The sequence below is a fragment of the Phocoena phocoena genome, chromosome 15, assembly GCF_963924675.1.
Source record: "Phocoena phocoena chromosome 15, mPhoPho1.1, whole genome shotgun sequence".
NCBI classification, from domain to species: domain Eukaryota; kingdom Metazoa; phylum Chordata; class Mammalia; order Artiodactyla; family Phocoenidae; genus Phocoena; species Phocoena phocoena.
In genome coordinates, this window is record NC_089233.1 from 47,485,773 (window position 1) to 47,511,618 (window position 25,846).

The window sequence follows — 25,846 nt, forward strand, 5'->3', positions numbered from 1 at the left end:
AGTTCTTTGTTGTCTTGTTAATGAGGCATCAAATCCCAGAATGCCTCTCTTTAAAATGACTTCAGCAATCTTCAGAAAGAAAAACGGAGCTGGAGGAATCAGGCTCCTGGACTTCAGACTATACTACAAAGCTACAGTGCCAGACAGTATGGTACTGGCACAAAAATAGAAATATAGATCAATGGAACAGGATAGAAAGCCCAGAGATAAACCCATGCACGTATGGTCACCTTATTTTTGATAAAAGAGGCAAGAATATACAATGGAGACAAGGCAGCCTCTCAATAAGTGGTGCTGGGAAAACTGGAGAGCTACCTGTAAAAGAATGAAATTAGAACACTCCTTAACACCATACACAAAAATAAACTCCAAATGGATTAAAGACCTAAATGTAAGGCCAGACACTATAAAAATCTTAGAGGAAAACATAGGAAGAACACTCTATGACATACATCACAGCAAGATCCTTTTTGACCCACCTCCTAGAAAAAGGAAATAAAAACAAAAATAAACAAATGGGACCTAATGCAACTTCAAAGCTTTTGCACAGCGAAGGAAACCATAAACAAGACCAAAAGACAACCCTCAGAATGGGAGAAAATATTTGCAAATGAAGCAACTGACAAAGGACTAACCTCCAAAATTTACAAGCAGCTCATGCAACTCAATATCAGAAAAAAAAAATAACCCCAATCCAAAAATGGGCAGAAGAGCTAAATAGATATTCCTCCAAAGAAGATATACAGATTGCCAACAAACACATGAAAGAATGCTCAACATCACTAATCATTAGAGAAATGCAAATCAAAACTACAATGAGGTATCACCTCACACCAGTCAGAATGGCCATCATCAAAAAATCTACAAACGATAAATGCTGGAGAGGGTGTGGAGAAAAGGGAACCCTTTTACACTATTGGTGGGAATGTAAATTGATAGAGCCACTATGGAGAACAGTATGGAGGTTCCTTAAAAAACTAAAAACAGAACTACCATATGACCCAGCAATCCCACTACTGGGCATATACCCTGAGAAAACCATAATTCAAAAAGAGTCATGTACCACAATGTTCATTGCAGCTCTATTTACAATAGCCAGGACATGGAAGCAACCTAAGTGTCCATTAACAGATGAATGGATAAAGAAGATGTGGCACATATATACAATGGGATATTGCACAGCCATAAAAAGAAATGAAATTGAGTTATTTATAGTGAGGTGGATGGACCCAGAGTCTGTCGTACAGAGTGAAGTAAGTCAGAAAGAGAAAATCAAATATTGTATGCTAACACATATATATGGAATCCAAAAATAAAAAAAGGTTCTGAAGAACCTAGGGGCAGGACAGGAATAAAGACACAGACGTAGAGAATGGACTTGAGGACACAGGGAGGGGGAAGGGTAAGCTGGGATGATAGTGAGAGAGTGGCATGGACTTATATATACTACCAAATGTAAAATAGATAGCTAGTGGGAAGCAGCCACATAGCACAGGGAGATCAGCTCGGTGCTTTGTGACCACATAGAGGGGTGGGATAGGGAGGTTGGGAGGGAGACACAAGAGGGAGTAGATATGGAGACATATGTATATATATAGCTGATTCACTTTGTTATAAAGCAGAAACTAACAAACCATTGTAAAGCAATTATACTCCAGTAAAGATGTTAAAAAATAATAATAAAATAAAATGACTTCAGATGTGGTTCACCTAATCAGAGTTTTCAGTGAGTGTCATAATGGACTTCAAGAGGCACTGTGATACTATGGAGGGGTGTGTGTGTGTGTGTGTGTGTGTTGGGATGGGGGCTCTAAAGCAGACTCTCCTTCTAACCAGCTTTCCCCATCTGTAAACTGGTGATATGTTTTGAAAATTTGAATTGTTATATAAATGTTTTAAAATATTATTATTGTAGCGGGTAACTTCCTGTTTCCTTATTTTCCTTAAATGCTATAAAATTTACTCTGAGTCTCCATCCCTCAAGGCAAATTATTATTGGTACTCTCTCTGTGTGTCTTCTCCAAGGTCCAAAGTGTGTCTTGGCACACGTACTCTTATTCCTGATGCTCATCCCCAACAGTTCTCAGGCTAGAAAGGTCTGAGAAAGGTTCTGGGGAGGAGGGGGGAGCCTTGGGCAGAGTAAAATTTTCAGGGAGATTCTCTCTTCCAATCCTAGGTACACAATGGTCATCTTGGAGATGCCCATTGCTCATGAAATCTTAAGGTTCAGACAAGGGATCTGAGAGCTGAGAGCCTGGTGTCTAAGATCCAGCCTGTAGAATACACCAGGCAACCCCTTCCCTTAGAGGCCTTGCTTCCTGTCTTCTGCTTACAGGACTTTGTACCCTCTTCCCACACTGGGAACACCTCTCTCCCTCCTACCATCAGAAACATCTGTCTGTCTCCTCTACCCTCCAAGACCTTTCACAAAAGAGAGGAAGAGAGTACTTTTGTAGGCAGCTTCTACCATCTGACCAAAGGTGAGGTGATCTTGAAATGCAGAAGTTAGAAAATGAGAGAGAACCCCAACTAATATTCCAGCATATTATTTTTAAAATATAAAACAAAAATAATGTTATTTGTCCTTGTTGGTCCATATACAGTAAAAAAGCAAACAAAGAAAATTTTCACAGATGAAGGAGACCAGCTTTTTAAGATGGGCATCAAGATCCTCCAGCAGTCTAAAAGCCGAAAACAAAAAGCAGAGTAAGTCCATCCAGCTACTTAAGCCAAGTTCAATTTCCAGGTTGAGAAAAAGGAACAATCCAAAATCTAATTTGTCGTTAAAAGCTTACTGGTATAACAAGTAAGCTTATTTGCCTGTAAGCTTTTATTTTTAAAAGGATCAAATGGTGTTTAAAGAATCTTACAAATTATCCAGCCTACAAATGGAAGGACTATGTGTGAAATTGTGGTCCCTACACATTAAATGAAAGGCAGAATGAAGGCACTGATCTGAGCATTCAGGCAAAAATATTCTGTTTTGGCTTTAATTGATTCAAATGAAATAAAACATGTATTATTTGAATTAGAGAAGTTATTGTTTTAGAATGCTTTATTCTGCCTAATAGCATTTGTACATCACTTTATGGTTTTCAGAGCACTTTCGTACATGTGACGCCATTTTATCCCCAGAACAGACTTATGAGTTAAGAAGAGTTTCATTTTTCCCCCTTTAAAAAGTTGAGAACAGAGATTCAAGGATGTTAAAGTGAGGTGATCACAAATGCACAACTGGGAGGTGACCAAGCCGTGGCCACATGGTCTCACATCACGTTCATTGTTTCTCTTTTCACTTGTCTATTTTGTCTAAATGGGAGGCAGAAATATCTTCTCCCCCCAGGAGAGGGGCACAACTTGAGGTCCTATCAACTCTCTAGTTAAAACCTTGGGATCACACTCTGGCTCTGTCATTACTGGTGTGATCCTGAGCAAGTTACTTAACTGCTTCATGCCCTGGATGATGCAATCAAGCTCTTAGAACAATGTCCTTAGTAATAAGGAGATAAGTGTTTGCTATTTTTATCTCTAGTCCTCTAAATGGTAAGTGGAAGGTGTGGAAGAGAAGAAGGTAAGTGTGTCTTGAACCATAATAGAAAGAATGGACTCTGAGCCCCCGACAAGGAGACTTCTTTTGTTTTCACACAAATTAGGCATACCAGCCCCACGGGAAGCATCCCAGAGCTGTGGTAACCAGCCCGAGGCGGGTAGCCGCAGAGGCCATGAATTCTTTCTGAAAACTCAAAGCCTTTGAGAAGACCTTAAGAGTGTAGAGGATGAGGGTGGGGGTGGGGCACTCAACTGTGAACCTGGTTATAAAAACATCGCAACGTCCATTTTTCAAGGTCCTTCTTTGTGTTAATGTTGTAGGCATTTATGTGTGGGATATTACTCATTGCTCACAATGATACTGTAAGACATAAATTATTATCCCCAAATTACGGAGGAGGAAATGGAAGGTCAAAAAGATTCTGATTTTTCCAAAGTGACAAGAAGAAGGAAGTAAAGGATTTGGTCCTCTCTCTAGGGAAAATTAAATTAGAAGCTCTTTATAAGAGCAAAGGAAACCATTCTCAGCAAAACCCAAGGCTCATGCTGAGCATTCCTGGGGGCTCTCACGATGAGGATGGAGTTAAATCAGACCCCAAACTACAATCCAGCCTGGGAAGTCAGCTCACTCAGGTGCCAATGAGTAGATGAGTAAGGATAGGATTTCTCAAGCTGGCCGGGCTAGATGAGAGAACAATGGGAAGGGCTGTTCCCTGAGATTTCAGACTAGCTCTGCCTATAGCCTGTGAACCCAAGATGAGGGGCTCCATCAAGTCCAAGGAAGGCCTAGATTCAGCCTGATGGGACAAAACCACTCTTAGAAGGTTCTGCTTAACCTTGATGTGTGCCTTCCTTTCTGGCTTCAAGGATGGGGAGAAAACCCAGCCCTTCAGTGCAGGACCATCCAGCAGTGCAGGAACCTTCATGCCTACCTGGTGTCATTCAATCTCAGGTTATTCTTTCCCAGTCTATCCTGCTCCAGTCCTTGCCCAAGAATCCGAGAAGAACAGCTTATTTCTGTAGCAGCATAGATACGTGAGAGGGTACATAAATCTGAGTCTCCTGACCCTTCAGCATGTGTAGCAGTGGAGACCTGAAACCAAATGTGTTCATAACAAAAGACCCTAGGAGTTTGTGGGCAAGATGGGTGAAATTCCTTCAGTTTTCAGGATGGTCTGCTCTCCACTTAAGCCAGTTACATCTAATACAGCCATTTTAAGATTCTGGTCAGACCAAAGAGGAATCATATCCCTCCTATTCATCTTCTACCCTACCGCCTCCTTGCTTCACCACTTCTCAGATGAGGGTAGCATAAGTTAGAGGGGCTAGTAGAATCTTTGGCTCATCCACACCCACATCTTGGTCTAATTCATTTATTCAGTCTCTTCATATATAGGAAAGGAAAATTGTTGAACAAGTCAGTGCTGTTGGAAGTACAGATGTTAAGCAAGCATATGTCAGGGAAACACAAACTTGTCTGAAGGAGTCAAGAAACCTCTATGACATCCCAGGTTAACTGTCATTAAGAATTACTCCCCATCAGTGAAGAAGCTATGAAGATAAGCTGCTGCCCCACACCAAGTTTCTGATGTGTCCTAGAGATGCATTTAGCCTCCTCCTTCCCCAGCACCCAACCGAGCATCCAATGCCAGATCCTTTACAGACAATCCGGATACCTAACTGAACTTTCTTTTGGAGATCTGCCCCTGCAGCCCAGTTTCTCCTACTTTTTCACTCTTGGGGATTGCAGTCCACATCTTAATCCCACAAACTTTACCAACACCTTTCTCCTGCCCTTGGTCCTGCTTCTGGTATTCCATATATCACCTTGGACTTTCCTGACAGGGGACCTAAGTACCCACCCCTCCCTCAGAATCAAAGACACCTAGAGGGGTTGGATTTGCAAACTTTTGCTGCCCCCTGGGACCAGCGACTGGATATATTGCTGGCCCCTGTAGCCCATCTCAGGTTTCTCTGCCCTGGACCATGTCGGTGCCCTTCTAGTCCCAGCAGACTATGTGGTTGCAGCAGCAAGCCATGCAACAGAAGAGCTCCCAGGAGTCTGTATCCTGTTGCCATGCCCATCCCCTGATGCCAGACATTTGAATTCATTGACCTTTGAGACCTTCTATTTTATTATTTGCTTTCTGGTCCCCAGAACCTCTGCTTGCTTTGACCATGGCTAATTTCTTGCTTGACCTCCTGGCTTCTTTTTGTCCCACTGGGATCTACTCTCTGTTTGCCATCCAGGACCTTAATGCGTACCTGGATGTCACTCATCCTGGCCTTTTTGGCCCATTCTGTTCTGCTCCAGCTTTTGACCAAGAGCAGCTTATTCTAGCAACAGCATGGGTAGGGGTATATAAAGCTGAGTCTCCTGATCCTTCTGAATTGGTAGCTGTGGTAGATTTGTGTGTTTGTTCCGGTATTTGAGTCAAGGTCACAGGCTTGACTGACCTTACTGCTACCAAAAAGGAAGTTAAAAGAGTAAAAATAAATTCCCAAAGCACTCTCTATCTCCAACACAAGTTTTGACCTTGCAAGTCTCTCCATCATTACTTGCTACACAGATCAGGTCCAGGTGACTTCTGACTAGGACTCATAAAATGCACTGTGAGGCAATCCTCTGGCATCTATATTGGTAATCACTAAACTTTACGTGATTTACCCACTAATTATAGGAGAAAAAGTACCATGCTATAAAACTTCAGAATCTATGCAATAGTCCTAGTAATAATAATAGCTAAATTTATTGAGTGCTTACTCTGTATCAGGCAGTATGCCAGGCACTTCACATGGATTATCTCATTGAATCTTCCCAGAAACCCTATGAAGTAAGTGCTCTTATTATCCCCATTCCATAGATCAAAGAGGCACAGAGAAGTTAAGTAACTTGCCCAAAGCTCTCAAACTAAATTAGTGGTAGAGCCAGGATTTGAACCCAGGCATTCAGACTCTACAGCCCTAAAAACCATTAAGGTTTTGTTTGGTTATTGTTTTCGCACACAGTCTGTCTTTGCTGTGCTGAATAATATGTTCTGTTTTAGAAATTTATTTTGGAATATAAAGGAACTGTTCTCATGATAGTAACTTCCAAGATGACATTCCAGTTTTGATTATTTTTAATTATATTGTTATGTATTTCAGAGTTCATTTTATAAATCAAATACTCATAATTATTGGGAGTTGCCGTGGGAGAGTTCACTATTTTAAGACAAGTGCCCCAATTTTTCACTTTTCTTGGTCTATAAGCTTGAAGCATGATATAGCCTCAATATTTCTACTTTTCAGCAGCTTCATTATTTGTCAGATATATTTGAAATTATAATCTTAGACTGACCTAGGGCTGAAAAAAATCTACTGGTCTAGAAATGTAATGGACTTTAGCCAAACTGTTTTGTTAGTAGCAACATCAACCAGGTCCTACTTGTTAGAGAGAAGCAGTATGAAGGAGGGAGCAGCAATTTTCATTTTTGATAATCACACTTCTAACTTTGTATTCTTCAAACAGAGCCTACAAACTCTTTGCTAAAGCCTCTGACATGGGAAACTTGAAAGCTATGGAGAAAATGGCTGATGCTTTGCTATTTGGAAATTTTGGCATGCAAAACATAACAGCAGCTATCCAATTATACGAGTCGTTGGCTAAAGAAGGATCATATAAAGCCCAAAACGTGAGTTTTGAAAGAAAATTAAACTTTAAATAGCTACATCCTGAAATAATTATAGGCAAATAACATGTGAGAGGAGTTGAGCCTCTACTGCATGAGCCCAGGCCTAGGAAAGTTACTGTAATGCAGAGTGTAATGTTCTCGTCAGGGCAGGAACGAGCAGGAGCCCGGGGCAAATTCTTCTAGTTCTTGAGTGACTTTCAGGAATGGAGCAGAGCTGCTCTCTAATCCACCTTCCCACCATCCATGTCCATGTGTGTGTTTCGAAATAATGTGAGAACTCTGAACCCCTAACATAGTTAAATTTTATAATAAAATATATTCACCTATGCAAAGAAATATGGAACTAAATCTCCTACCTTAGGATGCCTGGTTTTTACACTTCAAATATTTTATAAGCTATATATATTTCCTTTTCTATTTTAGTATGTGTATTTCATTTTATTCCAAGAATAACATAAGCATTTCATAGAAAATCTGGAAAACAGGAAAAAAAAAAAAAAGCCCTTCACAAGCCAACCATCCTGACTCGACTACTGTTAGGACTGCTTTGTATTTCTGTTTGGCTTCTTCCTCTGTGCATCTTTCTTTTAAAAATATCATCATAATCACATGTATTATGATTGTGATGTATCATTTTGTTTCTGGCTGCTTTCACTTAATGCTATAGCAAAAGTATGTTTTCATGTTGCTGGTTGCGCTTTTTTTTTTTAGATGTTGGGGGTAGGAGTTTTAGTAATTTATTTTTGCTGTGTTGGGTCTTCGTTTCAGTGCAAGGGCTTTCTCTAGTTGTGGCAAGCGGGGGCCACTCTTCATCGCAGTGCGCAGGCCTCTCACTATCGTGGCCTCTCTTGTTGCGGAGCACAAGCTCCAGACGCGCAGGCTCAGTAGTTGTGGCTCACAGGCCTAGTTGCTCCGCAGCATGTGGGATCTTCCCAGACCAGGGCTCCAACCCGTGTCCCCTGCATCAGCAGGCAGATTCTCAACCACTGTGCCACCAGGGAAGCCCTTTGCTGGTCTTCTTAATGAAAACATTTCTTTCTGATCACAAAAGAAATTTATGCTGATTACAAGAAAAACTGGCGAATTCAGAAATTATGAGGAAGACACTAAAAGTTGTCTAAAATCTTTTCCCATAGGTCATTTTTGTTTCCATCCAGTAAAGTGTAGAAGCTAAGCTTTGGAGTCAGGCAGATCTAAGTTCAAATGCACTCTACCACTTGCTTATTGGATAACTACTTAACAAAACCCTTTCCCCTTCTTCTGCATGAGAATTTGACCTTTGGTTCACTCTCTACTTCTGTTTCCCTGGTAATATGATAGGAGTGAAATGTTAACTATGTTTCTAGATAGTATTGCTTATTGTTGAAATGACCTCTACTTGGTAAACTACCTTTGGACTGGGAGAAACTGTCATGAACTATAAATACCTGATGGTGGTGATGATTCTTACCGGGATCCTGGACACTATGCCTATGGAGTTGTTATAGGGGGAATATGAGGCTTTTATGTCAGGTTGCCTGTTGCACCACCCAATGTGCAACAGGGGATCTCATCCCCTTGTGTCTGAGTCAGCTGAGGGACCAAAGATGAGGGCTGCTGGAGGACTATGTGACCTGCTGCAAGGACTCCCACAGAAAGGAGGCCTGCTGGCAAACTGTGATTCCTGTGCTACATCTACCTGAAGAAACTGGTGGCATGTGTAGCCTGTGGGAGTCTTGTGAGTCTGCATATTTATTTGAACCAGAAGTTGGACGAGAGGAACTCTAATGGGTGGGATAACCTCTCTAACTTTCACCTGTAGAGTTAGGATAATGATAAAACACCAGGTTCTATGTCTATCTGGTTCACTGCTATATCTCTAAAAATTTAGTGCAGTGCCTGGGACAAAAAATATTAGTTGAATGCTGAATTAATTCATGGTGAATGAATTAATGGAGTTGTGAGGATTAAAATAATGTGTGAAGGCACTTAATTCCATACCTGGAACTTTATAATCATTCATCATAAAAGATATAAATGCAATTACTACTCTTACTATTATTCTTCCAGAATTTTTCCTATAAGTATGTAGAAAATTTTTTACAAAAATGAGACATACTTTAATTGCTGTTTCTTAATCTGCTCTTTGCTCACTTAATAATATATCACAGATATCTTTCCCTGTGAATATATCCCATATTTGGTTAATCAAAAATATAAAGTTCCAAAACAGACCAAATGTTACCATCATGACCACCACAACAAATAATGTCACCTAATTCCTTTCTAAACTAGTGAATATGTGCTTTTTCTGTTAGTGGGTATATTAATTAATTAATTAAGTCAACAGTTGTTTCTTGGACACTTACTATGTACCACACATAATCCTGTTGATGGGGAGAAAAAGATCAATAGGCCAAAGTCCTTATGGGCCAATCTGAAATATAAACAAATATATTTATATAAATAATATATTATATATTTATAATATATTATATATATATTATATATTTATATATTATAAACAAAAATATAAACAAATAATTTCAGCATAATTTAGGTGGACTAGAATTAAGGTGTGTATAAAGTGCACAGAAAAGGGTCTGAGTGGTTTTGCCTGAGGCAGGTAGGGAAGGCTTCAAGGAAGAAGCGACATTTGCTCCCAGTCTAGAATATTGGATACAGGCAACATGAAGGATTTGTCTATATTTGAATAAAGTATTTGATGCAAGGGTCAAAGTACTACTTTCAGAAAAAAAAATTCCAAATTAACATAATTGATACATAAAACATATGGATTTTAAAGTTGAAGTCAGAGTTTCACTCCACATACTCTAGTTAGAATTGTTCTATCGCATGGCCCCAGACCTCCTGTCTATTTATGTGTGTTTGGTCTCAAGAGGACAAGAAGACAAAATGTGGGTGAGGACAGACTTATCACCTGAAAGGCTGACATTGACCTGATATGCAAAATTCAGCCACACTGTTTATTGAAATGCTACAACAGTGGTTGGAAAAAGTCTCTGCCCCAAGCTCCTCTTATGATCTTCCTGACAACCTGAACACCCGTATTCTTCACTTGGACTTCTCCCTCCTCCCTTCAGCTCCCCATGATCTTGCAGCCAAAGTGTTATCTGGATGGGCAGGGAGCTTACAGGACCGTGTTCCAGTGCTACAGCTGGATTCTATTCGGAAATTAACTATCATCCCTGTCATCACTATAGGAAAATCTGTTTCTGATAGCAAGTCCTCTTGCAGTTGATTTATCTCCTTATACAAAGAACAATTAAAGATATTCCATGGTACAAACAATGCTTTGTTTGATGGCTGGTTGCTGCAACAAGGCTGGCCACGTGCCATATTGATCACAGCTCTTTAACAGGACTGGCCAGGTGACCACCTTTCTTCTCAGGCTGTTTGTGCCAGCCTGATACAGGAATCCAGCCGCACTGGTAGGAAATATTGCTGGGAACTGTGAGGACAACGTAGCAACAGAAATGTGGCTGAAGAAGCTGAAATGTATACTGAGAATGATAATGAAAGAGAGTGAGAGAGATAGACATAAAGATAGAAAGAAAATGAGAATGAAGACACCTATCTCTGGGGGAAAAGGGTAAGAACAATCGGAAATACTGAAATGTTATAGATGGGAGAAGCCTGGAGTGCCAGAGGGCTAGTAGAGACCTGATTTAACAAAGAAAACAAAAAAGATATGAACTCAGATTCATGCAGGCATTGAGGGGGTGGGGGAAGAAATGCAGTTTCAGGCTATGTATAAAAGGAAAGCTGGATGGAGGAAAAGAGGCATACTTATTTCTTTTCATGCACCTTGAATGGTTCATCTCACAAAAAATCCAAATAAACTAAAAGAAATCCTGATAAGGGCAATAAAAACAAATAAGATTGTGAACAGACTCCATTGAATTGATTTGCAAAGAATCTGTACCTTCCAAATAATGAAAACTATTCATTAATGATGTAGTCTTCATGAAAATGGTGAAAATTGAGGAAAGAACAAACAAAAATAAGCCATATTTTAGAGGATGTCATAAGATATTGTAGTATACCAGCTGGAGGTAGATAAATTATGTATTTTTTATTTCTCTGATCCTCATTTAAGGAAGCAGAGATTCAGGATTAGAAAGACTCATTCTTTTCTTGATACTGATGAATTGTTTCAATAGAAAATTTGTCTGTTAATTTGCCAAACAAGAAGGTAGGGTTTAAACCTCATTTGCTTTGAGAATCAAGAAATGGATCATAAATAGATAACTAATAAGAACCTGCTGTATAAAAGAATAAATAAAATAAAATTAAAAAATAAAAAAGAAGAAATGGATCATTCACATTGTATCACCTTAAAATTAACTTAATCACTGTAATGATTATTAGCACTGTGCTACTACTGAAAAAAAATCATTTTTAGTATCAAATACTCGCTTTGATAATTCTAGGATTACCTGTGTAGAGCATTTCTTTTTGATGTTAATCATCTTTTTGTATTAAGGGTGCAAAAAGGATCTGAGTTTTCCATCAGGGTTGATTCACACTTCTGTTTGGCATGCGATTTGAGCTAAAAGTAATGACCACAGATGCTTTCAAGCCCCGTACAACAATTACAATAATTAAATGCTTAAACTTTTTTCTCTTTTAATAATTCCTTATATAAAGAGAAAAAGGAGGAACATTTAATTTTTAAGTTGTTATTATGGAACCTGAGTAATTTGCTTTGAAATATACTAAAATATCCTCTACACTTAACTCTTTCCACTCAAATACCAGTGACTATAACACAGCACAATGGTTGAGTTCAGGGTCTTATAAACAAATTTAATTTGCAGAGCTTGACATTTTAAAACCACTGAAAGTATCATTGATGTCATCACTATAGTGTAGCTTCTTTTCAAATCACAGCATTTTTTTTCTGGATTAAGATTTAATCATTCTAGGGCTTCCCTGGTGGCACAGTGGTTAAGAATCCGCCTGCCAATGCAGGGGACACGGGTTCGAGCCCTGGTCCGGGAAGATCCCACATGCTGCGGAGCAACTAAGCCTATGCGTCACAACTACTGAGCCTGCACTCTAGAGCCTGCGAGCCACAACTACTGAGCCCGCGTGCCACAACTACTGAAGCCCACGCACCTAGAGCCCGTGCTCTGCAGCAAGAGAAGCCACCACAATGAGAAGCCCACGCACTGCAACAAAGAGTAGCCCCCGCTCGCCGCAACTAGAGAAAAGCCCGCGTGCAGCAACAAAGACCCAACACAGCCAAAAATAAAACTAATTTAAAAAAAGATTTAATCATTCTATAATCCATTTCATTTCACCTCAGCCTTATCTCAGAAAAAACCAAAGACCAAAAACTGACTACAGTAAAGTAGTTAGGTAACAATGCCTAAGTGTAAAGAAACAGGACAGCCCTGACTATAATTGGCATCTTTACTACATGAGAACCCATAACATCTTTTGTCTTCCTGCCTGCCATGCTTTAATCAGTGGGGAAAAAAAAAAAAAGTTAAGCCCTCCAGAGAATTAATTCAAGATCATCCATTGTTATTTTTCTGCTAAAGAGAGAGGAAGCATTCTCTTTGAGTTGATTTATTTGAGGCTGGGAAAATCATGGTTTTAGCCCTTTATAGAATGAGTTTTATACAGAGAAAGCTCTCCATCCCAATCACAGGATGGAAATTAACTCCCACACAATCCACTACACAACTTCATGACCTCACAATTTTCTCCAAGAGGATCAGGCCAAAAAGTGTGGTAGGCTCTGCACAAAATGATACACTGTTGGTGAAAGCATCTTATAATACAAGCTCAACTGAATAGAACATATCTTCATTTTCTTATATAAAGGTCAGTATATTTGTATACTATCAAAGTTTCTACATAAACAAGATTCTAAATGGAGCAGAATCAAAAATTGCTAAGAGTTGCAAGAAAAATAAATTATTTAGCCAATAATATTGGCTAAAGATATTTTTACAAGGAACCAATTTAGCCATTTAAAATATAACTACAAGGGTTAGAGGAGTACCAGGATTCCACTTTCCATTTGTAATAACAGCCTTCATGATCAACTTTCCTGAAAAGGGAGCCTTTGAGACTAAAGAGGAATTGGCAGAATCTTAGATTTTTTTTTAGTTTATGGATTAAGTAGATTACAAATTATAAACCACATGTTAGAGCTATTATGCTTTTAAGAACTGAACTCTGCAGTCAATTCCCTAGTTTAAAAAGTAAGATTGTTCTTTATCCTTGAAGTTTTAATAAAAAGTTTAAGAAATTATTCATTTTCTGTTTTGATGGAATTATCAGACCTCGTTGTATCTTGATTTTAGGGAGACATTTAACAAAGTCTTGCATCATGTTCTCATGAGCTAGATGAAAAAGTAGAAACGTGGGCTTTGATAATGGTAAATAAAAAGTATAGACTAATAGGTTGATGCCAAGGTGAAAGCAAGTCTGGTAATCTGCCTCAGGACGCTGCCTATGACCCTGTGCTCTTCAAATATTCCATCAGCTATTAAGCTGAATGGCTAATACAAAATTGTTTTTAATTTGAAGCATAGAAAGAAAGGCATATTACCCATGATTTGCATAAGAGTGTAGAATGAACTTGTAAAAATGGTGATAGGAATAATAAAGCTACAAATGAGTAGCAACTTGAAAATATTAGGAACATCAAAACAGACTATTACAATTATGTTCTGACAAAAAATAGTGTTATGACTCTATTGAGAAGAGGAGGAAGGAGAAAAAATAAAGTGATGTAGATGACCTAAATCATCATCTATCATCTAGCAAATCTATAGCTAATGTGCAAAATACATAAATTAACAGCAAGTAGTAGCAACTTATCAGGAGTCCTAATGGTGGTAATTATTAGAAGAAAACAGCTAAAATAATTAAAAGTGAGGAGACAAATAGGGAGTAGCCTAGAAAGGAGCAGGGCATTGATATTTGTATTTTAAGCCCTCAGAAGTATTGGAATTTTAATACATATACATCTCTTAATTTGATAACAAATATATAAAAAGTTAAATTTAGATGTTAACTCTCCCCCCCAAAAGGAATTATGTTTAACAACAGAAGTCCTCTCCCACTGAAAAGAAAGCAGAATCTTTGGAAAATGTCAAATTCTGGGTATGGGGCAAGAAATATACAAGATGATGTTGAAACATCTTATCCTACTTGATGGCAAGGACACTGTAAGAAGATACTAGTATTGAGAATTCCCTGGTGGTCCAGTGATTAAGACTTGGCGCTTTCACTGCGGTGGCCTGGGTTCAATCCCTGGTCCGGCAGCTCAAACAAGCACGAATTACTAAAGATGGAACAATTGAGCACAAAGATGAATAATGACCACAATGGACTGAAATTACCTCAAATGTACTTAAATCCATTAGTTCATAATGATACTTAGAAACAACACTCTTTTTTTTTAATTTATTTTTTTTTTATATTTATTTTTGGCTGTGTTGGGTCTTCGTTTCTGTGCGAGGGCTTTCTCCACTTGCGGCAAGCGGGGGCCACTCTTCATCATGGTGCGCGGGCCTCTCACTACCGCGGCCTCTCTTGTTGCGGAGCACAGGCTCCAGATGCGCAGGCTCAGTAGTTGTGGCTCACGGGCCTAGTTGCTCCACGGCATGTGGGATCCTCCTGGACCAGGGCTCGAACCCGTGTCCCCTGCATTGACAGGCAGATTCTCAACCACTGCGCCACCAGGGAAGCCCGGAACAACACTCTTTAATCACTTTGGAGGATGTTAGAGAACCAACTCTCATTATTTTGAAAACTGATAAACAGACAGGTTCAAACATTTATTGACTATTCTTCACAAACTATATCTCAGAATATAGGAGACCAAGGAAAGTTTTTCTTTATAAAATTATTCCAGCTAATAAATAAGGAAGGAAAGACAGAATTAGAATGGTATCTTTTTGTCACCCCTAATAAGTCAATGGACCTACGCAGTGGCCATTACTGGCTGCTAACATCACAAAGTAGAGACAAGAAACTATATACCTCCTGATGGAAATACATAACACTGCCTATGAGACAGTCTTGCCAAACACATTACACCTAAGTTTGATCAAGCCTCTAAATCTGACTGCCAGCCTGTAGAAAATACAGTACTGTGATCAACAAAATCCAGGCTAAGTATAACTCTATAGGAGGAGTGACTGGTTTTTTCAACAACAACGAAAAATTACAAGGAGAAAAGGGATGGATAAGAAACTTAGATATTAAAAAAGACTTGAGACTTCCCACTCAGTTGCAATGTATTGGCCATATCTGGATCCCAATTCAAACAAACTGTTAAAAAAAGAAAAGAAAAAGTTAAAAGAAAAATAAAGAACATTTATAAGGCAGTTGGGTAGATATAGACACTGACTAATGATATTAACAAATTTATATTAATGTTTTCAGTGAATAATGATATTATGATTTTGTTTTTTAAAGGTTCTTTCTTTTAGAGGCACATACTGAAATATTTACAGATGAAATATATATTGTCCAAGATTTACTTCAAAATAAACTGGATGGCCAGAGAAAATCAGTGTGGATATCAGTGAAGCCAGATTGGGCAAATTGACAATGGATAATGATTGGGTGATGGATCATGGGTTTTTTATATTATTTTATTTACTTTTTCATATTCAAAGTATTCTGTACTAAAAAGAATACACAGATGGAATAGGTGTTAGACTTGAAGGTTAATAACTAAGAGGAAGTGGAATATCTCTACACCCTTCTGGTTTTTGTTGAGCAGTATGGCATTTTCCCCCCAAAATGGCCACAGTAATATTTCCAGTCCACATGCTATTTCAGACCCCTAATCAACATCATCAAAAAGCAGAGTCTACTTTCCATTTGCTTGTATGCAGGTGGGCTTGTGACTACTTCAAACAGTAGAGTTTGCTGTAAGCATTGCTACATCACTTTGAAGGCTAAGTCATAAAAAGGATATAGCTCTGCTGCCTGGCTCCCTCTCTCTCAGGATGCTCACTCCTGGAACCCAGCTACCATGCTGTGAGGAAGCTCATACAATAGGAGAGGCCACATGTTGCTGTTCTGGCCATTAGTCTCTGCTAAGGTCTCAACAAACAGCTAGAATCAACTGCCAGACGTGTGAGTGAACCAACATTCAGATTATTGCATCCCTAGACTTTGAGTCTTCCAACTAAGGCCCCCATATCATGGATCAGAGAAAAGCCATCCCCACTCTACCTTGACCAAATTCCTGACCCACTGAACCCTTAGCCTAAAAAATGGTCATTTTATGCCACCAAGTTTCTGATTACTTTGTTACACAGCCATAGTAACTGGAACAAAGACACAAACATTCAGAATTTAAAGGGCAGATTGTACTTTTCTCAGAAGCACCTGATGCCTTGGCATCCTTGTTGAAAATCACTTAACCATATATATGACGGTTTATTTCTGGTCTCTCTACACTGTTCCATTGCTCTATATGTCTGTCTTTATGCCAGTACTACAGGGTTTTGATTTACTGTAGCTTTATGCCAGTACCATAGGGTTTTGAATTACTGTAGGCATCTAGCTTTGGGGTTTTTTCCCTCAAGATAGATTAACTATTTTGTGAGCTTCCATATGGGATTTTATATAAATTTTAGGATGTTTGTTTCTATTTGTGCAAAAATGACATTGAGACTTCGATAGAGGTTGCACTGAATCTGTAATCTCTCTGGGTATATTCTAACAATATTAGGTCTTCCAATACATAAGCATAGGATATTTTCCATTTATTTATGTCTTTTTAAATTTTTTTCAGCATTGTTTTATAGTTTTCAGTGTACAAGTCTTTCACCTCCTTGGTTAGTTTATTCCTAAGTATTTATTCTTTTTGATGCTATTGTAAAATGGACAGTTAAATTCCTTTTCTAAATGTTGATTGTTAATGTATAGAAAAGCTATTTGTTTTTTGTGTTGATTTTGTATCCTGCAACTTTGCTGAATTTATTAGTTTTAGCAGATTTTTGTGAAATCATTAGGGTTTTCTACATATAAGATTATGTCATTTGTGAACAAAGTTTATTTTACTTATCCTTCCCAATTTAGAGGTCTTTTTTTGTTTTCCTTGCCTAACTCCTCTAGCTAGAACTTCCAGTACCATGTTGAATAGCAGTGATGAGAGTACATCTCCTTGCCTTGTTCCTAATCTTAAAGGGAAAGCTTTCAGTTTTTCACCATTACATATGATGTTTGCTATGGGCTTTTTATACATGGTATTTATTATGCTGAAGTAATTTTCCTCTATTCCTAATTTGTTTAGTGTTTTTATTATAAAAAGGTGTTGAATTATGTCAAGTGCTCTTTCTACATCAATTGAAATGATCATATTTTTCTCTTTTATTTTGTCAATGTGGTACAGTAGGCCCTTGGTATCCATAGGGGATTGGTTCCAGGACACCCCTACTGATACCAGAAATCCACATATGGTCACATACATTATATTGGGTGGGACAAAATGTGCCTTCAGTTTTCTAAGTAAAAATAAAACACACATTTTTCATTTTCACCAAGAACTTTACTGAACAACGTATTCACCCTTTTGTTCCACTACCTTCTGTCATTTTTCATAATTCCATCTTCCCAAAATATTTTTAACATCTTTTTGAGACCATAATTGCTTTACAATGGTGTCTTAGTTTCTGCTCTATAACAAAGTGAATCAGCTATACATATACATATATCCCCATATCTTCTCCCTCTTGCATCTGCCTCCCACCCTTCCTATCCCACCCCTCTAGGTGGATACAAAGCACCAAGCTGATCTCCCTGTGCTAAGTGGCTGCTTCCCACTAGCTATCTATTTTACATCTGGTAGTGTATATATGTCCATGCCACTCTCTCACTTCGTCCCAGCTTACCATTCCCCTTCCCTGTCTCCGCAAGTCATTCTCTACGTCTGCATCTTTATTCCTGTCCTGTCCCTAGGTTCTTCAGAACCATTTTTTTTCTTTTCTAAGATACCATATATATGGTTAGCATATGGTATTTGTTTTTCTCTTTCTGACTTACTTAACTCTGTATGACACACTCTAGGTCCATCCACCTCACTACAAAAAATTCAATTTTGTTTCTTTTTATGGCTGAGTAATACTCCATTGTATATATCTGCCACATCTTCTTTATCCATTCATCTGTTGATGAACACTTAGGTTGCTTCCATGTCCTGGCTTTTTTTTTTTTTAATTTTTCATGTCCTGGCTTTTTAAAAAATGAACATTGCAGTACATGAATCTTTTTGAGTTATGGTTTTCTCAGGGTATAGGCCCAGTAGTGGGATCACTGGGTCATATGGGAGTTCTATTTTTAGTTTTTTAAGGAACCTCCATACTGTTATCCATAGTGGCTCTATCAATTTACATTCCCACCAACAGTGCAAGAGGGTTCCCTTTTCTCCACACCCTCTCCAGCACTTATTGTTTGTAGATTTTTTGATGATGGCCATTCTGACTGGTGTGAGGTGATACCTCATTGTAGTTTTGATTTGCATTTCTCTAACGATTAGTGATGTTGAGCATTCTTTCATGTGTTTGTTGAAATCTGTATATCTTCTTTGGAGAAATGTCTATTTAGGTCTTCTGTCCATTTTTGGATTGGGTTGTTTGTTTTTTTGATATTGAGCTGCATGAGTTGCCTGTATATTTTGGAGGTTAATTCTTTGTCAGTTGCTTCATTTGCAAATATTTTCTCCCATTCTGAGGGTTGTCTTTTGGTCTTGTTTATGGTTTTCTTTCCTGTGCAAAGCTTTTAAGTTTCATTAGGTCTCATTTGTTTATTTTTGTTTTTATTTCCATTTCTCTAGGAGGTGGGTCACAAAGGATCTTGCTGTGATTTATGTCATAGAGTGTTCTGCCTATGTTTTCCTCTAAGAGGTTTATAGTGTCTGGCCTTACATTTAGGTCTTTAATCCATCTGGAGTTTATTTTTGTGTATGGTGTTAGGGAGTGTTCTAATTTCATTCTTTTAAATGTAGCTATCCAGTTTCCCCAGCACGACTTATTGAACAGGCTGTAGTTTCTCCATTGTACATTCTTGCCTCCTTTATCAAAACTAAGCTGACCATATGTGTGTGGGTTTATCTTTGGGCTTTCTATCCTGTTCCATTTATCTATATTTCTGTTTTTGTGACAGTACCATACTGTCTTGATTACTGTAGCTTTGTAGTATAGTCTGAAGCCTGGGAGACTGATTCCTCCAGCTCCATTTTTCTTTCTCAAGATTGCTTTGGCGGGCTTCCCTGGTGGCGCGGTGGTTGGGGGTCCGCCTGCCGATGCAGGGGACACGGGTTCGTGCCCCGGTCCAGGAACATCCCACATGCCATGGAGCGGCTGGGCCTGTGAGCCATGGCTGCTGAGCCTGCGCGTATGGAGCCTGTGCTCTGCAGCGGGAGAGGTCACAACAGTGAGAGGCCCGCATACCGCAAAAAAAAAAAAAAAAGATTGCTTTGGCTATTTGGGGTCTTTTGTGTTTCCATACAAATTGTGAAATTTTTTGTTCTAGTTCTATGAAAAAGGCCATTGGTAGTTTGGTAGGGATTGCATTGAATCTGTAGATTGCTTTGGGATGTATAGTCATTTTCACAATGTTGATTCTTCCAATCCAAGAACATGGTTTATCTCTCTGTCTGTTTGTATCATCTTTAATTTCTCTCATCAGTGTCTTACAGTTTTCTGCATACAGGTCTTTTCTCTCCTTATGTAGGTTTATTCCTAGGTATTTTATTATTTTTGTTGCAGTGGTAAATGGGAGTATTTCTTTAATTTCTCTTTCAGATTTTTCATCATTAGTGTATAGGAATGCAAGAGATTTCTGTGCATTAGTTTTGTATCCTGCTACTTTACATATTCATTGATTAGCTCTAGTAGCTTTCTGGTAGCATCTTTGGGATTCTCTATGTATAGTATCATGTCATCTGCAAACAGTGAGTTTTACTTCTTTTTTTCCGATTTGGATTCCTGTTATTTGTCTTTCTTCTCTGAGTGCTGTGGCTAAAACTTCCAAAACTATGTTGAATAATAGTGGTGAGAGTGGACATCCTTGTCTTGTTCCTGATCTTAGTGGAAATGGTTTCAGTTTTTCACCATTGAGAAAAATGTTGGCTGTGGGTTTGTCATATATGGCTTTTATTATGTTGAGGTAAGTTCCCTCTATGCCTACTTTCTGAAGGGTATTTATGATAAATGGGTGTTGAATGTGTCAACAGCTTTTTCTGCATCTATTGAGATGATCAAATGGTTTTTCTCTGTCAATTTGTTAATATGCTTTATCACATTGATTGTTTTGTGTATATTGAAGAATCCTTGCATTCTTGGGATATCCTCACTTGAACATGCTGTATGATCCTTCTAATGTGCTGTTGGATTCTGTTTGCTGGTATTTTGTTGAGGATTTTTGAATCTATGTTCATCAGTGATATTGGTCTGTAGTTTTCTCTTTTGGGACATCTTTGTCTGGTTTTGGTATTAGGGTGATGGTGGCCTCATAGAATGAGTTTGGAAGTGTTCCTCCCCCTGCTATATTTTGGAAGAGTTTGAGAAGGATAGGTGTTACCTCTACCCTAAACGTTTGACAGAATTTGCCTGTGAAGCCCTCTGGTCCTGGGCTTTTGTTTGTTGGAAGATTTTTAATCACAGTTTCAATTTCAGTGCTTGTAATTGGTCTGTTTATATTTTCTATTTCTTCCTGTTTCAGTTTTGGACGGTTATGCTTTTCTAAGAGTTTGTCCATTCCTTCCAGGTTGTCCCTTTTATTGGCATATAGTTGCTTGTAGTAATCTCTCATGATCCTTTGTATTTCTGCAGTGTCAGTTGTTACTTCTCCTTTTTCATTTCTAATTCTGTTGACTTGAGTCTTCTCCCTTTTTTTTCTTGATGAGTCTGGCTAGTGGTTTATCAATTTTGTTTATCTTCTCAAAGACCCAGCTTTTAGTTTTATTGATCTTAGGTACTGTTTCCTTCATTTCTTTTTCACTTATTTCTGATCTGATCTTTATGATTTCTTTCCTTCTGCTAACTTTGGGGTTTTCTTGTTCTTCTTTCTCTAATTGCTTTAGGTGTAAGGTTAGGTTGTTTATTTGAGATGTTTCTCATTTCTTGAGGTAGGATTGTATTGCCGTAAACTTCCCTCTTAAAACTGCTTTTGCTGCATCCCATATGTTCTGGGTGGTCGTGATTTCATTGTCATTTGTTTCTAGGTATTTTTTGATTTCCTATTTGATTTCTTCAGTGGTCTCTTGGTTATTTAGTAGTGTATTGTTAGGCCTCCATGTGTTTGTATTTTTAACACATATTTTCCTGTAATTGATATCTAGTCTCATAGCGTTGTGGTTGGAAAAGATACTTGATACGATTTCAATTTTCTTAAATTTACCAAGGCTTGATTTGTGACCCAAGATATGGTCTATCCTGGAGAATGTTCCATGAGCACTTGAGAAGAAAGTGTATTCTGTTGTTTTTGGATGGAATGTCCTAAAAATATCAATTAAGTCCATCTTGTTTAATGTATCAGCTAAAGCTTGTGTTTCCTTATTTATTTTCATTTTGAGTGATCTATCCATTGGTGAAAGTGGGGTGTTAAAGTCCCCTACTATGATTGTGTTACTGTCGATTTCCCCTTTTATGGCTGTTAGCATTTGCCTTATGTATTGAGGTGTTCCTATGTTGGGTGCATAAATATTTACAATTGTTATATCTTCTTCTTGGACTGATCCCTTGATCATTATGTAGTGTCCTTCTTTGTCTCTTCTAATAGTCTTTATTTTAACGTCTATTTTGCCTGATATGAGAATTGCTACTCCAGCTTTCTTCTGATTTCCATTTGCATTCAATATCTTTTTCTATCCCCTCACTTTCAGTCTGTATGTGTCCCTAGGTCTGAAGTGGGTCGCTTGTAGACAGCATATTTACAGGTCTTGTTTTTGTATCCATTCAGCCAGTCTATGTCTTTTGGTTGGAGCATTTAATCCATTTACATTTAAGGTAATTATTGATATGCATGTTCCTATTACCATTTTCTTAATTGTTTGGGGTTTATTATTGTAGGTCTTTTCCTTCTCTTGTGTTTCCTGCCTAGAGAAGTTCCTTTAGCATTTGTTGTAAAGGCTGGTTTGGTGGTGCTGAACTCTCTCAGCTTTTGCTTGTCTGTAAAGGTTTTAATTTCTCCATCAAATCTGAATGAGATCCTTGCTGGGTAGAGTAATCTTGGTTGTAGGATTTTCCCTTTCATCACTTTAAATATGTCCTGCCACTCCCTTCTGGCTTGCAGAGTTTCTGCTGAAAGATCAGCTGTTAACCTTATGGGGATTCCCTTGTATGTTATTTGTTGCTTTTCCCTTGCTGCTTTTAATATTTTTGCTTTGTATTTAATTTTTGTTAGTTTGATTCATATGTGTCTTGGCATGTTTCTCCTTGGATTTTTCCTGTATGGGACTCTCTGTGCTTCCCGGACTTGATTGTTTCCTTTTCCATATTAGGGAAGTTTTCAACTATATTCCCTTCAAATATTTTCTCAGTTCCTTTCTTTTTCTCTTCTTCTTCTGGGACCCCTATAATTCGAATGTTTTTGCATTTAATGTTATCCCAGAGGTCTCTGAGACTGTCCTCAATTCTTTTCATTCTTTTTGCTTTATTCTGCTCTGCAGTAGTTATTTCCAGTTTTTTATCTTACAGATCACTTATCCGTTCTTCTGCATCAGTTATTCTGCTATTGATTCCTTCTAGAGAATTTCTTGTTTTATTTACTGTGTTGTTCATCATTGTTTGTTTGCTGTTTAGTTCTTCTATGTCCTTGTTAAATGTTTCTTGTATTTTCTCCATTCTATTTCCAAGATTTTTGATCATCTTTAGATCATTACTGTGAATTATTTTTCAGTTAGACTGCCTATTTCCTCTTCATTTGTTTGGTCTGGTGGGTTTTTACCTTGCTCCTTCATCTGCTGTGTATTTCTCTGTCTTCTCATTTTGCTTAACTTACTGTGTTTGGGGTCTCCTTTCTTCAGGTTGCAGGCTCATAGTTCCCGTTTTTTTTGGTGTCTGTCCCCAGTGGGTAATGTTAGTTCAGTGGGTTGTGTAGCCTTCCTGGTGAAGGGGACTGGTGCCTGTGTTCTAGTGGATGAGGATGGATCTTGTCTTTCTGGTGGGCAGGACTGCATCCGGTGGTGTGTTTTGTGGTGTCTGTGAAATTCTTATGATTTTAGGCAGCCTCTCTGCTAATGGGTAAGGTTGTGTTCCTGTCTTGCTAGTTGTTTGGCACGGGCTGTCCAGCACTGTAGCTTTCTGGTCACTGATTGGAGCTGGGTCTTAGTATTGAGTTGGAGATCTCTGAGAGAGCTTTCACGGTTTGATATTACTTGGGGCTGGGAGGTCTCTGGTGGAACTCGGCTCTCCCACCTCAGAGGCTCAGGCCTGACACCCGGCTGGAGCACCAAGACTATGATTGTGGAGGCTTGGTGAATACAAAATCTGATATAGTAGGCCAGTAAGATGGAGACTCTGGGAAGAGTTGCAGCCCAAAAGAAGGCTGCTGGCAGAATCCTATCCTCTGGTCATTGGCAGGAGTCTTCATTTCCTTACCATGTGGAGCTCTTATTAGGGATGCTTATAACAAAGCTTCTTCCATAGAATGGAAGAGAGGAGAAGGGGGAGAGAAGGACAGAGAGGGAAAGGGAGAAAGTCAGGGGCTGGGAGAGTGGGCCCCAAAACTTTTTATCTTTTTGAGCAAAGAACTGTTCCAGGTGCCTTTTACAGTCTTCTAGGGAATTGAAGTTTTTTCCATTAAGAGAATTTTGTAAAGACCAAAATAAATGGAGATCCGAAGGTGCAGTGTTTGGTGAATACTGCAGATGAATCAGAACTTCCCAGCCAAGCTGTAACAGTTTTTGCCTGGTCATCAAAGAAACAGGCAGTCTTGCATTATCCTGATGGAAGATTATGTGTTTTCTGTTGAATAATTCTGGATGCTTTTCATTGAGTGCTGTTTTCCGTTGGTCTCATTGGGAGCAGTACTTGTTGGAATTAATTGTTTGGTTTTCTGAAAGGAGCTCATAATAGAAGACTCCCTTCCAATCCCACCATATACACAACATCACCTTCTTTGGATGAAGATCGACCTTTGGTGTGGCTGGTGGTGGTTCATTTCGCTGTCCCACGATCTCTTCCTTTCCACATTATTGTACAGTATCCACTTTTCATCGCCCATCACAATTTGTTTTAAAAATGGAACGTTTTCATTATGTTTCAGTGGAGAATCACATGCAGAGCTATGGTCAAGAATGTTTTTTTCGCTTAAATTATGTGGAACTCAAACATTAAAGCAATGAACATAACCAAGCTGGTGCAAATGATTTTCAGCACTTGATTTGTATATTTTGAGTATGTCAGCTCTCTCCTGCGTGGTGTAACATTTATTGTTCTCAGTTATTGCTTTGATTTGATTGCTATCCTCTTCAACTGGCCTACCCAACAATGGAGCCTCATTCAGTGAGAAATCTCCAGCACGAAACTTCGCAAACCACTTTTGACATATTCGATCAGTCACAGCACTTTCTCTATACAGTGCACAAATCTTTTTGTGCATTTCAGTTGCGTTTTTACCTTTCTTGAGATAATACAGCGTAAAATGCTGAAAATGTTGCTTTATTTCTTTCATCTTCAATATTAAAATGGCTATACAAAAATTCACCAGTTTTGTTGTCTTTTTTTATTTTTTATTTATTTATTTATTTTTATTTATTTATTTATTGCGGTACGTGGGCCTCTCACTGTTGTGGCCTCTCCCGTTGTGGAACACAGGCTCCGGACATGCAGGCTCAGCAGCCATGGCTCACGGGCCTAGCCGCTCTGCGGCATGTGGGATCTTCCCGGACCAGGCCACGAACCCATGTCCCCTGCATTGGCAGGCGGACTGTCTACCACTGAGCCTCCAGGGAAGCCCTGTTGTCTTTTTTTAAATGCACACTGATATGACAGCTGTCACATACAATCTAACAAAATTGTTTGGAATAAAGTTAAAGACAACTAAGTGCTACTAGAGCCATCTTATGAAAAAACCGAACTAACCTTTGGCTCACCCGATAGAATGATGTAGTATTTGCATATAACCTACACACATCCCCCTGTATACTTAAAATCATCTCTAGATTACTTACCATGTAAATGTTATGTGAATAGTTTGCAGTGTACAGTAAATTTAAGTTTTGCTTTTTGGAATTTTAAAAATATTTTTGTTCTGTGGTTGGTTGAGTCTGTTGATGCAGAACCCCCCAGATACAGTGGGCCAACAGTATATATTTTAATCTATTTTATATGCTAAACTGTCTTTGCATTCTAGGAATAAATCCCATTTGATCATGGTGTACAATCCATTTAATGTGTTGTTGAATTCTGTTTGCTAATACTTTGTTAAGGTTTTCTTTTCATCAATATACATCAGGGATATTGGTCTGTTGTTTTCTTTTCTTGTAGCATACTTGTCTGGCTTTATTATCAGGGTAGTGGTGGCCTTATAAAATGAGTTTGAAAGTATTCTCTACTCTTCGGTTTTTGGGAAGAATTTGAGAAGGATTGGTGTTATTCCTTAAATGCTTGATAAAATTCTCCAGTGAAGCCATC

At 38.5% G+C, this 25,846-nt stretch overlaps 1 protein-coding gene across 1 annotated transcript in view; it reads left to right on the forward strand.

Annotated features, from left to right (window-relative positions):
- Nucleotides 1–2,611: 2,611 nt before the first annotated feature.
- SEL1L2 (SEL1L2 adaptor subunit of SYVN1 ubiquitin ligase) overlaps nt 2,612–25,846 on the forward strand; it is a 61,188-nt gene continuing 37,953 nt past the window's right edge. The window contains exons 1-2 of the mRNA XM_065893258.1: nt 2,612–2,706; nt 7,061–7,223. Coding sequence (XP_065749330.1) covers nt 2,657–2,706; nt 7,061–7,223 — 213 coding nt within the window. The 5' untranslated portion in view covers nt 2,612–2,656. The remainder of the gene's footprint in view (nt 2,707–7,060; nt 7,224–25,846) is intronic.